At 40.1% G+C, this 13,007-nt stretch overlaps 1 protein-coding gene across 6 annotated transcripts in view; it reads right to left on the minus strand.

Annotated features, from left to right (window-relative positions):
- The window catches only part of FMNL2 (formin-like 2), a 277,844-nt gene that overhangs the window by 15,244 nt on the left and 249,593 nt on the right, over positions 1-13,007 (minus strand). For all 6 annotated transcript variants that reach the window (XM_012726431.1, XM_012726458.1, XM_004674653.2 and 3 more), the window contains 8 exons: positions 9,590-9,714; positions 8,794-8,996; positions 7,080-7,314; positions 5,850-5,918; positions 5,660-5,740; positions 4,651-4,780; positions 2,056-2,219; positions 1,044-1,145 (listed from right to left, as the gene is read on the minus strand). In XM_012726431.1, the coding sequence (XP_012581885.1) occupies positions 1,044-1,145; positions 2,056-2,219; positions 4,651-4,780; positions 5,660-5,740; positions 5,850-5,918; positions 7,080-7,314; positions 8,794-8,996; positions 9,590-9,714 (1,109 nt within the window). The remainder of the gene's footprint in view (positions 1-1,043; positions 1,146-2,055; positions 2,220-4,650; positions 4,781-5,659; positions 5,741-5,849; positions 5,919-7,079; positions 7,315-8,793; positions 8,997-9,589; positions 9,715-13,007) is intronic.

Below are 13,007 nucleotides of genomic sequence, written 5' to 3' on the forward strand. Positions count from 1 at the left end.
CAGCACACAAACATTGCCAGTCAAGGAGCCCTGAAGTGCAGCAGGAGCAATGACCTTCGGTCTCCAAAGTGCCCAGTGTACCACACACAGCCTTGTGCTGAGTTTACATTCATATTCATCCTCACAGCCAAGGGTACTTTCCTTCTACAAACAGTTTGTGATATCACTGTTACACTGAGTCATAGTGGGCGAAATGGCTACATCACTTTCTGAGTTTCAGTACAAGCTACCAGCTTCCAGTGGTGCACAAGGACAAGTGACCAACTGTTAATGTTTCTCAAAAGTGTAAATGTGACCTACCAGCCCCCAAATCCCCCCCCTCAAGAATCACACTTCACTTTCCTACAACATTACCAATGTTGCAAGTAGATAAGCCTGGAGGATACAGATACAGATTGCGTGTACTAAAATCCTCCCCACCCTCTCATCTCCCTCTTCCTTCTCTCTGAAAGGACAAATTCTTCTGACACATACATCTTTGAGTCACATGCTTTTTCTAGACCGGGGCCCTGGAGAACATTAAAGAGACTCTCTCCTATAAAGTGTGGGTCATAACTGGACAGATGAGCAAAGAGAGGACAACCTTCCTTACTAGCATCCCCAGCATCAATGATGGACACTGACCCAAACAACCTGCAGGCCTCAACTAGGACTAACGTAAGCAGGCTCAGCCTGACCTGCGCTACGTCCCAGGCAGCCACAGGCAGGAGTCCACTCCTTTTACAGGTTAAACTATCCCTTGGAAGGCCTGGATTTCCTAGTCCACCTTGCCTGCAAGGTCAGTCAGTAGGGCAGCAGTGGTCTTTAAGCATCTCACTTCCTCAGGGGGAAGTTCCTTGTACTGAGGTCCCAAAGTGGCCCAGTGGATACAAGGAACATCATGAGCTAAGAGACGTGGCAAGGTCAGAGACTGACCATCCAGATGCATTGCCCACAGAAAAGGGGAGGCCTCTGCAGAAAGGTTTGAGGCCTCTGCAGAAAGGTTTGAGGAAGGCACCCACTTGAGAAACAATGCCAGGGAAGGCACCAAGGCTCCTGTTTACCTTGTAGGCTTTCACAAACCGGACAAACACAGGAAAGAAGACAGAGGGTGGTGTCGTCTTGGGGTTTTCTCCAAAATACTTCACAACATCATCAAAGGCATCCTGTGAGGAAGCATATTTCTCTTGAATTTCATTAGTTTCAACATTTGAACTTGATGCTCTGAGGAAAGAGCTGCAACAAAGCAGCAGTGACAACACAGCAGCTCTTAACATTCTCTCTCCTTGATCCTCCTTCCCCTCCCCTCAACTCTGTACTCTCTTTCCCCCACGATCAGTCAGAAGCAATCAGAAGAATGCAGCAGCAGTGCAGAGACCCTCTGATACTGCCACTTCCAGACAGACACATGCACACGCACACACACACACACACACACACACACACACACACGCCTTTCAGGAGCTTCCTAGTGTAGTGACAGAACTCTTCAAAACCAGTAAGGTCAAAGGGATCTTTAGAGGCTAAAACTCAACTCACTGCAACAATGCTCCTGACAATAGCCCCACACTGAGGGCATTCAGGTCTCAGTGTGAACTCTTCTGTGACACAAGATAGCCAGTCTCAAATGGGACCCACTCCACCACATCCACTCTCTAGGTTCCCACACCGCCACTCTGCCCTCCACCCTTCTTTGTGATTGCAGCTATATGCAAGTATGTACACTTGACTTCTGGTACAGTGTAAGGATTTAAGGTAAAGGCCTACAGAAACACAATGCACAGGCCTGACTGAATCAAATACAGGACTCACAGAGAGGACTCTTAGAAGTGGAGTGGAACAGGGTAGGCGGCCTCCAGAGAAGATGGTGAAGACCTAACGTTAGGACAGTGAATAGGCAGAACCCTTCCAAGTACAAAATTCAGGAAGATCCCCTGCAATAACCATGTGCTATACAAGGATTCTACTTCCATCAGACAAAGCACAACCTTCCCCCAACACCAGCGCCAGAGCCCTAGAAGCCTTCAGGCTCCAATCATTTCCTCTCCCTGGGTGTCAAAGGGCACAGAAGTATACCTGAGCAATCTTGGCATCATCCTGCAGCTTCTTCAGCTTCCCTTCATTGTTGAGGATGAACTCTTTCAACAGCGTGTTGTGGTCATGCATGGTGTACTCCCTCTTGGTCAAGTCCATGCCCCGCTGGAGCTCCTTGACATCCAGTAAAACGTTCTCAAGGGAGACTAAAGTAGAGAAAGCAATGTTCCTATGAGCATCAAAAATACATTAAATATGACAGTAAGTTGTTTCCAGGAGGTTCTTAGGGATAATGGCGAGCCTCAGAATGTTCTGGCTTCCAGTGTACAGATCCTTAATATGAATAAGTGACTACATGCACATGGCCAAGTGCCACATTTCATTCTTCATATGCGCTAACTCACTGGCACCATCAGCCACATTACCAATGAGGAGAACAGCATAAAGAGGCTGTATGGTCTGCCCTGGGCCACAGAGCTCGGAATTCGCAGACAAGTTGTTCAGGTAATAGTGACTCCAAATTATGTGCTATTACCCAAATATTCATTCCAATTTTCTGTTGCTGTTGTTTTTAATTTTAATTTATTTATTGAGGGAACACTGGTCCACAATGTTTTTTGTGGCTTAGAAGTAAGTCTCTAGGTATTATTACTACACCACAGCCACCACAAAAATACCCATAGCCCATCACCACAGTCCATTGTGGTCAATCCCCACTTTGTTCTTCTCTTACAGATAATGCCATTTTATAGGTTGGCCTATAGGATCATAGGTTCCTTATCTGTGAAGGACCTAAGAGGTTACCCTACCTACTTTTTTTTTTTTTTTTTAAGATCTTTTGCATTTCTGTGGTTTTCCAGCAGGGGGAAGTATTTTATCTATTGAACTTGAGCAGTCCTGCCCACCAGGACCCAGAGCAACTTTGGACAGCTTCCTGTGCTGTTTCCCAGCTTCAGAAGGGTTTATTAGCATGAACCTCTCCATGTGTTGAGTGACTACCCATACAGAGCAGGCTCCCTCCTGCAGCCTCCTGAGCCAGCTTCCCACAGAGGTCAGGCCCCACCTCTTACTCCCCACAGCCTGACTCATCACTGCACAAAGATGAATTACAGAGTGATGTGGGATGTCTTCTCCTCACTAAATACTGCCTTATTCACCTTTGACTCCTCAGTGCTTAGGGCAGTACTAAGTACACAGCAGGCACTCAGAAGGGTTCACTAGATAAAGGAGAGATAAGTGAGAGAATAAATTAGTGAAATTATAAAAATGTCAGTGAGCCTGATTGCCCGGGCACCTGAGCACAATTGAACTCAACTGACCTTAATGTAGTCTCATTTAGGCCACAAAGAATGTGCTAACTGTAGTTAAGGCAGGAATTTAATTTTTTTTTCTTCATTAAAATTGTGATGCTAAAAGAAATCTCAAGTGAGGGAGAGGAAAACTTGAAAGAAAACAGAAATCCAGTAACAGCCTGAGCAAACCCGAGCCTTCTTTACATAGTCACATTCTCCATTGCACAGTTCTTCAAATACCATTTCAGCTGCCTCTTAGTCTCCACTCGGCCTTCAGTGGCACATCTATTCCAAGAGCTACATCATGTCATTCACTCATTCGCTCATTCACTTATTCCCACCATCAATTTGCTAGGGGCTGAGAGAATTACAAATATAAATAAAACTTGACTAACAATAAGTGCACAGGTAGCATAAGTACCAAGCAAATTTTTACAAGAAAATGTGATAAATCTTGTTTGTGATATAATACAAAGTGTTTTTTACCACAAAGTGTTTTTTAGTAAAACATAGGAACAGCAACCATTTATTGTCTAAAGCAGTAAGAGAAAGTCTTGCCCTCAAACATTAGATTCAGCAAAGCTGAGATAGGCTTTAGGATTAGGCATTTATAGAACATCATGGCTGCTCATGGTTCTACGTCACAATGTGGGAATCACAACATACAACCAATCCTGAGGTCAGTGTGTATGTCGTTCCTTCTACTAACTTCCTACTACTTGACAGAACATGGTACGTTGGATGAAACACTATCTTAGGAGAAAACCTAGGTTCCATGCCTGTTTCTATCACTTTATACCCATTTGACTTTGGGGAGCAAGACATTTAATTTCTAAAAATGTCAGTTTTCTCACCTATAACTTTCAGATACTACTACTTAGTATAGGCCACTATCTCAGAGTTAATGATGATTTAAATGAGAATGTAACTATCACATCAAAGTAACAACCAAGAAGTAGTGATAACTTATATTCAAGCTAAAATTATCTATTCAGAGAAGCCATACCTGAGCAAGCGGAACAACATTAAATCATATTCAAGACGTGTGTCCACGTGTGTATGTGTGGGTGATTCTTTGATTCTCATATTCCAAACAGTGAAATACCAAGGGTAAGGAAGGGAGGTGCAAGAGAGGACATCTTGACAGAGAAGTCACCTTTGTGTTCATGTTAGTTACTATTCTCAACAGTGAGCAATGTCATAGCTGAAGTATTCCAGCTCAGAGCTTCTGTCATTTCAGACTTGCCTTGTTCAAGGGGTGCTTAAGAGTGTTTATATAAGGAGGGATGGTTCCCCCAAGATTATTCAATGCCCCAGAGAAGCATTAATTGTTGAAATCAAGTACCTGCAGCAGCTTTCTCCACATAATGAAGCTCATTATAAAATAGAGACACTTGGTGATATTTTTCTTTTACAACATTTGATATATAGTGCAACAGTGTTTGTTTCCGGTCTGTTGACTTTGTATCTAAAAGCTGAAGACAAAGGGAACAAAGTTAGCTTGGATTCTGGGTAGGTTCTCCTACCCAGAATAAACCACAGAACAGATGCCCCAACCGTGGACAAAAAACATTCAAGTGACTTTCAAATGACTAGAGGCATGCACAATTACTCTTCACATAGCACTCTTCATATTTGGCTTTTTTCCCCTCAATGTTAAGATCTTTTTAAGTAGCATTGCTTTATAACACAAGATAGGTTTCAAATATACAGTTTTTTTTTAAATTAGTATCTATATGGACACATACATCTGCCACCAGAATTCTAGTTTCCATCCTTCACCATATGACCCCTTCTACCCAATTTATCTATGTCCTCGTCTTCCCTTTCTGCTATCACTGTTTTCTTCTTATAGTCTTAAAGTTTGTTTATTATTCAGTGCATTCCATTGTGTTCTATCTTTATGTCCCACCTATAAGGTGGGACATAAATGCTATGTACATGCAACTTATAACTTGATTTTTTTTTTTTACCCATTTCTTTGAAAACTCTTCACAAATATTTTCATACTTGAATAGGGCACCGTGTTAACTACTGTTAAAACATACTTCCCAAAATGTTAATCTTTACATTGCTGCTAATTATTTGCAATTATAAATAAACTACAACAGCCATAGTTTAGACTCTCAAGGAAAGATTCCTAGAAATGGAAACATAGGTCAAAGGGCATGAGTATTTTTAAGCGTCTAAGTGCTTGCTGCCAGATGATGTTCCAGAAAATTTGTACCAATTGATCCGCCCACTAGAAGAGCATCCACCCAATTCCAAGGGCAGATTCTCTCCACCCCAGGGCTTAATCTTTGTCAGCTGCCTTGTGCCTCACAGAGTTCTTATGTTTCTTTAAGTCCACTCACCAGATCTAAACTCTGAAGTTTAAATCCATAAACTGCTCCTCGCTTACTACTATTCATATAGTTTCCAAGGGCCAAAATGATCTGTGAAAAAAGAAGGTCATCAGTAGAATATCCAGGCGCTCCCAGTCAGAGAAATGCAGCTAATTAGTCAGCTCCTTCCATACATGTTTAAGAGGAAAATTTCACTTGCCTCCAGAATTTTCTTGAGTTTTTGGGATGACTTTATTGAAACAGATGCAGCTATAATCGAGTGTAGTTGCTGGATTCCAGGGAAAGGAAGGAAGGGGAAGAAAAAAGACGTTAAAAGTGAGAAACACTAATTGAAAACTAAACATGGAAAAAAACATTTGGATTCAAAGTTTTAATGCTGATCCCATTATTTCTAAACACAACATACTTAAGTTCATCTTCTAGCAGAACTAAGTTCCCTGCTATAACTTCTCATTATGTCATACAATTTATATTTTTAAATTCAAGAATGAAAACAAAATGAAACAACAAAGGAATATAATCACCATCCAGTCTTCTTAGGAACCATTTTGAACAGACATGACATTATAATTAGTAACTAACAAAAACTTATTTAGAAATAGAACAACTGATAAAAAAAAAATTATGATAGCATAATGTCCTATCAGAATAGTGGAAAAAAAAGAGCTGGTTGGCTTTTATCTCTACAGCAACACGGTATGCTGCAACCAACTTCCAAGGAAGAGTAAATTTAATGCTTCCAGTGAAAATCAGTAAGCCTGTTGACTAAAGATACGGGATGTCTTTTAAAAATGAAAATATGATTTTAGTCTTGCAAATCCAACCAGAAAATGATATCTTGAGGAGGGGACAAAATTTGAAAAAACAATTTCTCCTGTCCCATATTGAAGAGTTGTTTGAAAGGCAAAGGACATCTCTAGACACAGAAAATGGCATTCTCTAGGGAAAGCAGCAACATAGTGTGTGTGTGTGTGTGTGTGTATATACATATATATATTTACCATTTTCAAATTTACTTGGCATACATATGATGAAAAATGTCGCCAAAGTAAAAACGTAATCTACAGAGTTCTAGAAAAGAGTCTTTCAAGACCATGACACCAGGCCTCCCTAAGTACTCTATGGGTCAAACCTCAGGCTATCATTGCTAAAGCCAGAGTTCGATTCCCCAGCCAGGGAGATGAACCACATGGTGCAGCAGACCTCTCCTGTCTTGCCCACTGTTCCCCTTAGCAGTGTATTAGCAATGTATTTCCCATTCTGCTCCCACTTTGTCTCTGATGAATCCGCTCAACCCCTGGATCTCTGGCCTATACCCAGTTCTTCACAAAAATAAATAAAACTTAAAAAAAAAAAAAAAAAAACAATGATAACCAGTGCAATTCTAGGAGAGCCTTAAAAGAAAAACTGCCTCAATTAATTCACTCACAGGTGTCAGCATCTGAATACTTTCAGCAAAGTTGCCAATGAAGGCCATGATGGTCATTTTCTGCATGAGCCTCTCGATTTTGCTGAACTGCATCATGAAGCGGTCTTCATCTGACAAATTCTCCAGGGGCTTCCTTTCCCGCTCATAGAGCCGGAGCACTTTCACTTCATTTTCAGTTGGCAAGAACCTCATCAGGCATTCTACAAAGTCTACAGGCAGCGTCTTCAAGTCGAATCTAAAGACAGATGTGGACCTGTCAGTGTCGAGAGAAAACATCATATGCTCTCACCACACCTCCATCTGGTCTAGCTCATGAAGCCGGAAGAACCATGGTAAAACTTGTAGGTTGACCATGTCTACAGCTGGATTGTTATGACACCTGTGGCTCTGGCTCCTGACTAATACTGGACCAATCACAACCACCAAACACAGCTTCTAGCCTACTCAGTACGGTTCTAAGCCTCCAGAAATCAAATGTGTATAGTAGGAAAAGGCAGAAGGAAGGTTCAAACATCTGATGGTTAAGTGACACAAGAACATACTAATTACAGAAATTAATATTGTACACACAATTACAGAGTACCCAATGACTCTGTAAATTATTTCAATTAAGCCAAAAGTCTGGGATATTTTTTCTTTAGGAAAAAATGCCCTAAATGCCTATATGGATGGTGTTGCTCAAATTTAGCATACACCCTTTAAAGCATATCTGGTCTTTGTAAATGAATGCTCAATTTGATAAACCTCTACTTTATTGTCTGCACAGTTTTGTTCAGCAAAATCACACAACTATGTTTCACCATCATGACAAACAAATATAAAAAGATTAAAAACCAGAATGCATGCCAAGTTTCAACATTAGAAATAGAATATTCTCTTAAGGTACTTGACTATTAGATTATGACACTGGTGGAAGACATAAAACTGAACAAATGATTTACAAGGTCAGTATTCCTGTAAAAATCTGTGATCAAAACTTTATGAAATAATAGTTTACAAAGAATTACCAAACATCTAATAACACTCTTATAATATCTGAAAGTCACCTTGACCCCAAAAGAATGATTCTTCCATAAAATGGAAGGTAAAAACAATGCCAGTTCAAGAATTAAAAAAATAGAACTGAACCTAGCTTAACATGTCCTGAAAGTGTTAAGAGCAATAGAAATCACATTCCTATTGTTATGAACTAAAATATGCATCTGTATCATATTTTGCATCTGGCATTGAATTGTATCATTCCAAAAATGCCATCACATTTATATGCAACAAATCTGGATAAAATTCAGATACTCCAGAGAAAACTAATATTTCCTCCCTTTTCTTGGCATCTGAAATACTCCATTCAACTTTTTTTTTTTTAATGTCTTGCTGTAGGCCGAGATAAGAAAGCAGGCCAAAATAATAAATGTCACAATCCAGCTGTTACTCTTCTAAAATGATAAATTACTAAATCTATCATAGCACTGGTGGTACACCTCTTCAGTGGTAACATTTTATTTAGCATTGAAGTTGCACTTAGTAAAGAAAGGGAATAACTGGTGTGTGGATATCAAGAATGGCTTCATCTTTATGTTAGATCTTGCCCCGTATATAAATGTTATCTATATATGTTATTCATACATATATATATGAACATATATATAGTCATAATTTTCTTATACTTCCTTCCATCCTGAATTTACCACAATTTTACAGGAGGCCCTTAACTTACACATGAATAGCTTTACATATTTCATCTGCAGTCTTTCCAGCTTTCCTTAAAGTTATGGCAAGATTTTTGGCTCTATTTGCTTCTAGTAATGTCACTTTGTTTGATCCCTTTTGTGTTATCTTCTGTTTGCTTGAAGAAAGATCAATAGCAGGACCTTGGGCTTTTGTTTTAAATATTTCCTCAAATTCATCCACATTTAAATCCTGGAGTAGAAAGATTTGAAACAGGCAAATTGGATTATACCTAAAAATTTTAAGAGAGTAAGTCATCTTTTAGATGTACTAGCTTTCCTATTTGACTTGTCTTCGACTGTGGCTTGCTCTCTTCCTATCTAGAAAACAACTATCACCACATACACAGATGTGCATGTTCTGAAATCTGATTCCAACCAATTAATGGCCTTCCAATAATGAGTCTGCATTGATGACCACCCCCAGACTAAAATAGTCATCACAACAGCTAGAGAGTGAACCTTAGATATTTATTGACTTACAAATCAACAAAGGAATATTATGCCCTTTAATAAATTAAAGACAGGGATTATATCTGATACATGTTTTGTGGTATCCACTGAAGATACTCAAAGATATTCCATTTCAACAGAACTTTTTCAAGTTGCTTTTTTTTAACCTTACAAAATTGCTTCCAATTTTAATCTTTGATATTTAAATACATCATTTTCTTTACATAAGGATACTAGATATGCTAGCCCTTAACTGCTCAAACTCCCAGATCAAGATTTTGGTGTCTCTGCACAGAGAACGTAACTCAATTCTAACCAATAAGAGAAAGATACCTCCAGAATTCGTTCATCGTCAATTTCATTGAAGACCGTGCCATTGATCTGATTTGGCTTCAGAGCAACCCAATTAAAAACTGGCATTCTGAACTTCGTCTTGATTGGCTTCTTAATTTTCACAGCTATAAAGGTCAGATAGATGAAGTTAAAGAGCTCACCAAGACCAGGTGACCCTTCATTAACAATCAGAGAACAGTCCTTGCAAATGACACTTTAACACTGGAGGAAGACCAGCATGAGGCACCCAGAGTCTTTAAATATGGAAAATATCACATGCCGTTCTGGGCAAAGCAATCTGAGATCATCATTTGGTTGATTGACACAACTTTTAACAACTTTGTGTTAAAGTTTTCCAAGGGTCAAGGATTAACTTGTTTTTCCAACGCAGGCAAGTTAGATCAAGGATGAGAACAAATAAAGTGCTGAGGAACAAAAATTATTAACATCACTATTAAATAGCAGACAGGGCAGATTATCTGTGTGACTTAATTTGACATGGACAAGCATGAGCTGAATAGTAACAACCTGAATTCTTGGTTCCAGGACACATAATTCCAAACAAATCTTAAAAGAGGATCAGAGACTCCAGATAGTGACTGTCTAAACCACCAGGAATATAGCATCAAGAAGGCTGACTTTCAGCCAGAGTAATACATTCCTGTGAATGACTTTGATAATGGTTGGCCACATAGTTATTGCAGACTAAAGGTTATTAATTGCCTAGAATAGAAAACATCTCAGACAGCAGAAGAGATAATTATAAATATCAGGATGTTGCATTGCTTTTCAAGAATGACCACAGTACCTTCTCCTCGTTTTTTAAAAGCAGGTTCTCCATGGGAGTCAACCATGTGTGATTAGATGGCACTGATGAACCCATTAAAAATACCTCTTAGTATAAAAGAAGGGGATCTCTCTCTTTGAGGTAGAGTTGGGGGGTGAATTTCAAGTCCTCTTATTTTGGATAAATGAGCTAATAAAAGTAATTCATGAAAAATTCCATTTAGTAAATATATATCAGAAAAAGTCTTTCCAAGCCTTTTAGCTATATGTGGTCACCTTCCTGTACCAGCATGCCCACCACTCTGCCAGGGGTTTCAGTATTTGCCATCACTAGCAAAGCAAAAAGAACTTCACTGCAGAACAAACTAAATTCAACATATTACCTGGGTTTTTACCTGGCTGCCTGCTTCAGTGGAAAGTAAGTTAAAAAGGGAAATAGTGCCTCTTGTTCCTCCAGAGTTACAAAGGCCATTTAAGCAACAGGAATGTCATCCAATCAATCCACACAAAAGCATGCAGGAACACAGAAACACAGCTTTTGCCAAACCAGGCCCTACCACCACCATATGTGAAACCTCTGTCCCCACTCCCACGCATGTAGGCTAGACCATTACATTGACCTTTTGTCTATTCTGCCTAGAAAAACCCATGTCCTCAGAGGGACAAAGGCATGATACTGCAGCAATGTTGCAGGAAAACTGTGCAGTAATCTTTTCATGATTTGAGGTGATGGCTCAGTGCCATTTGTTCCCTATCTCTCAGCAAACCCTGCAAGCTTCAGGTCACCAGAAGTCATGCCATGTGTAATCCTCCTACTTTTAGGTCTTTAGGAAAATTAGTATAATGAGAGCACAGGCAGGAAAGTTCTCTTTGGAAAGATTTTTCTGACTAACTGGAGAGGAGGAGTGGGCATGAGGAGGAGAGGATAGCATGTTCAGGCTAAATGGCGGCTTTGGGCATATGTGTCCTCTGTCCAGCAGAAGGGGACAGAGAGGGAGTATCAATAGCTACTCCTTGCTTTGTGGAGGAACTCGCCCATTTCCCTCAGAATAAACTGAAACTCTTTCTGGAGTCCAGGCTTTAAATCCAATGATAAAATTAAAAGAAACAAACTCTCCTTTTCCCAAGTGGAAATTAGTGTGATGTATGGAATCCAAGATGTCTGCTGCAAGGGTCCTAGTCTCTTCTACACTTTCAACTAAAATGTGTGGGCAAACCTGGAGTAACAGTCAGCCAACACCATGACTTCCCAGACACCAACTCAAAATGCAATGAATTCAGGGTAAGGTGGAGTAGAAAGATGTCAGAATACAATGTGACCAACAAGGACACATGGCAAATATGCAGCACACTCAGTGAGGAGCCACCTACAGAAAAGCTTGATGGGCCCATCTTTTAAGGAAGCAGAAAAAAAACAGAGGAAATACAATAAGAAAAATTAGACATGGTTAGATTAAGTGGCTCAGCAGTTCACGCATGCTTAACGTAGAATTTCATGCTTCTCGAACACATTTCACCAGGCAGCACAGAGCCAAAAATCGATTTCCATTTATGCCTGCCTTGAAGACTCACTTTACATTATATTTTTAATAATACTTTTCAGAAGAGGGGAAGAAAAAAAAAAACCTGGTATTATTAGAGTCATTCCAAACAGCCATATAAAACTTTGTTGGATACTCTATACAATCTGAACAATTTTTTAATAAAAAAGAATCAGACCATGTTCAAATCCCCACTGTGAAGTCCCAAAGCACAGTCTCCACAAAAGACAGCAGAATGCCCAATATTCACAGATGACCTAGCCGGGAAGGGCAGTTAGACCCAGTCTATCACAGGTTGGAGGGGGTAAGCATTATCACTCAAATGCCCATTTCATTACTGATCTTTCCTCTATAAAATGCAAAGAACATGTTCAAATAGATCAAGTTAGGAGACCTTCTCCTGGACCCTGTCTCAGGCCCCAAGAACACACTGCACTCAATCTCTGCTGTTGCTCATTCTATTGCCAGCAGATTCAACGGCCTGTCGACATCACAGGTTTCTGACTTCCCAGAGGCCTTGCAATAGCATCTCACCTCTGCCTCTTGGCTGTACTGGGACATACTGATTCTGTCTGGCTGCTTGTTCCATAGAGAGACAGTTACTGAACACACTTGCAAAACATCTCATAAAATGGGTTACAACCACGAAGTGTTTACAGTCAAATTAAAGATGAGTAATGAAGATTAAAGGCTGTGAAGAAATGGCCTGATCTCAAGCTATCAAAGACTCACAAGGACCTTGTAACCCTTCTATGTTGCAAAACAAAGTATCTTGTAACTAATGGATACTGAAGAGGAGGTTCTTCAGTACCACATACAGCCCTTTGACTTGCCTAAGTCACAAAGGGAATGACTTGCCAGTGCAGCACCCTGGAGGAAGCAGTGAGTGATCAACTGAAAATGGGATTCTACACTATAAAAGTGAATAAGCCACAGAACCAATTAACTTGTTAAAGTAGAGGAGGCCAGGACAAAAAAAAAGCAGACTGGACAAAATGCCTTCAGAAGGGAACCCAGGCCCTACACATCTAGCCCCTCCCTCTCCCTGACTAGGCCCCACTCCATGGTAAGGCTCAGTGAAGAAGGTGGGT

This window comes from Condylura cristata, unplaced genomic scaffold (genome assembly GCF_000260355.1).
Source record: "Condylura cristata isolate star-nosed mole 26May11 unplaced genomic scaffold, ConCri1.0 scaffold00002, whole genome shotgun sequence".
NCBI lineage: Eukaryota > Metazoa > Chordata > Mammalia > Eulipotyphla > Talpidae > Condylura > Condylura cristata.